At 50.8% G+C, this 2,419-nt stretch overlaps 1 protein-coding gene across 1 annotated transcript in view; it reads right to left on the bottom strand.

Annotated features, from left to right (window-relative positions):
* LOC103076090 (polycystin-1-like protein 2) overlaps nt 1–2,419 on the bottom strand; it is an 84,430-nt gene that overhangs the window by 1,812 nt on the left and 80,199 nt on the right. The window contains 2 exon segments of the mRNA XM_007452555.1: nt 584–671; nt 1,991–2,232. Coding sequence (XP_007452617.1) covers nt 584–671; nt 1,991–2,232 — 330 coding nt within the window.

Here is a 2,419-nt window from a genome sequence, read left to right as displayed (position 1 = left end):
TGGAAAAAAAAAAAAAAAAAAAAAAAAAAAAGTTATTGCAGAGACTTACCTGGTGGTCCAGTGGTTAAGAATCCACCTGCCAATGCAGAGGACGTGAGTTCGCCCCCTGGTCAGGGAACTAAGATCCCACATGCCGCGGGGCAACTAAGCCCACGCTCCGCAACTGCTGAGCCTGTGTGCCACAACTAGAGAAGCCTGCGCACCACAACGAAAAAGATCCCGCATGCCACAACGAAGATCCCGCGTGCCATAACTAAGACCCGGTGCAGCCTAATTAATTAATTAAAAGTACAGAATAAATAAGGGCTATAATTCACTTGGGAATTATATTATATATATATATATATATATATATATATAAAAAATATATCCTTGTTGTGTGTCTATTTTATTTTTTAATTTTTTGGCCATGCTGCACAGCATGTAGCATCTTAGTTCCCTGACCAGGGATCAAGCCCATGCCCCCTGCAGTGGAAGCACAGAGTCTTAACCACTGGGCCACCAGGGAAGTCCCAGTTTTATACATAGTACTTCGTATATGATGCATGTTAAAGTTTGAGGACCATGGTGTTAGAGCAGCCACATAGAGCATCAGGGGCTTAGGCAGGCAGCAGCTGCAACTGTCACAGTCCCTCTTGGGCTGGCAGTTCACAAGACCAGTTCCTGGAGATCTGCTCACGGGTGCCGTGGAAAGAGCACATGCCAGAGGGACCTGGGTTCAAATCTTGCCTGCCTTGTGGGCAAGCTGATAATGTCTTTAGGCCTCAGTTTCCTCATCTGCAATAGTGTTAACACCAGTGCCTCAGGATCATTGTGAAGAGGAAATAGAAGTGTGTGTGTGTGTGTGTGTGTGCGTGTGTGCGTGGTGTGTGTGCACATGTAGTAATAATGGCTGTTATTACTTAGAGCAGTAATGATGGGCCTGTTTTAAAACATGCCCTGTCCCTGGTGGGTCTGCGTCCCGCTTTGATACATAGAAGCAGAGAGAGAGTATCAGTTGTTCTGAGTGGCAGGAAAACACCTATTATGTGGAAACAAGCTATTCCTGGCCTGTCCTTAATCCCAGGGGACCCCTGCCAGGTGTCCTTTGGGGCTTGCTGCCTATGTTCCTTGGTGCTGTAATAGTGCCATGGAGGACATGGAGGTTCACATGGGTTCACTAACTCACCTGGGACTACACAGCTAACAGGAGCAGTGCCAGGGTTTCAAACCTAGGGCTCTCTGACTCTAGAGCGTGCTGGGAGATGCAGTGTGTGTGGGCCCTGAGTGTCCCTGCACATTCGTGCTGAGTATTCCAGGAATGCAAGGCTCTGGCAGGGCTTTACCCAGGCGTTGGCTGAGTTTGCAGTGAGCAGCCTCAAGGGATGAGGTGACATCCTCCTTCACACAAAGAGCAGGCTTGCTTCTGCCACTGTAGAAACAGTGAATGCTCCAAGCTCAGTGTTCCTCTTTGGTACTGTAACTCACTGCATGGACAAGCATCTGTCGTGGCCCTTCCTAGGGAACTGGCTTCAAACACCATGAAGCTCTGCTACTGCTTTTGCTGTGAGTAATGAAATCCTTTGTCTCCTACCTAGGAGTCTTGTGTCTTCTGCCAGCATCCATGAAACAGGCTAGTGTGTTAGCTTATGAGTAGGGTAAGACCTCAGACCTCTTGGTTAAGGTTAAGAGCCTTCACCACTTCCTACTTGCCTGGTGGACGCTTTACGTCGTACTAAGTTCCCCATCCCTGTATTGGCTCTATCAGAGGCCACCAGGCTTGGTGCACCAGGCTGAGAATGCTGGAAGCAGGATTTCCCTTCGAACTCTGAGATTGCACAGTTTCCAGAAGCCTGAAAATATGACATGAATGCCTCTGAATCCCCCAGCCCCTCCCCACAATGATACAATGAGCTTGGCTCGGCCTTGTTTTGAAAGCTGCACCCTCCAATCAGACCTGGGCTTGAGCAAATGTCTTTCCTCTGCTGCATGTGAATCCAGTGAGCCTTACCTTGACGCACTTTGGCGATCAGTCCCCAAGGGGACCATGTAACCTCCTCCCCGGTACACAGCGAGTTAGCCCCGGATGGGATACCCTCGGCGCTGGCTCTGGCTCTGGCTCTGGCTCTGGTACTGCCAAGCCTGGGAAAAGTCATTGCTGTTATTGAGGACAGAGGCATTCCAGCCTTCCCCATAGTGTGACAGGTCTTCAACGTCCAGGGAATATGGCACATGGCATCCATCAAGAGAAGCCTGCAGGGCTTCCCTGGTGGCGCAGTGGTTGAGAGTCCGCCTGCCGATGCAGGGGACACGGGTTCGTGCCCCGGTCCGGGAAGATCCCACATGCCGTGGAACGCCTGGGCCCGTGAGCCATGGCCGCTGAGCCTGTGCGTCCGGAGCCTGTGCTCTGCAACGGGAGAGGCCACAACAGTGAGAGGCC

This window comes from Lipotes vexillifer, unplaced genomic scaffold (assembly GCF_000442215.2).
Source record: "Lipotes vexillifer unplaced genomic scaffold, Lipotes_vexillifer_v1.1 scaffold443, whole genome shotgun sequence".
In the NCBI taxonomy this organism is placed as follows: Eukaryota; Metazoa; Chordata; class Mammalia; order Artiodactyla; family Lipotidae; genus Lipotes; species Lipotes vexillifer.
Note: the sequence above shows the minus strand (reverse complement) of the source record. Positions and strands in the feature narration are given on the sequence as shown.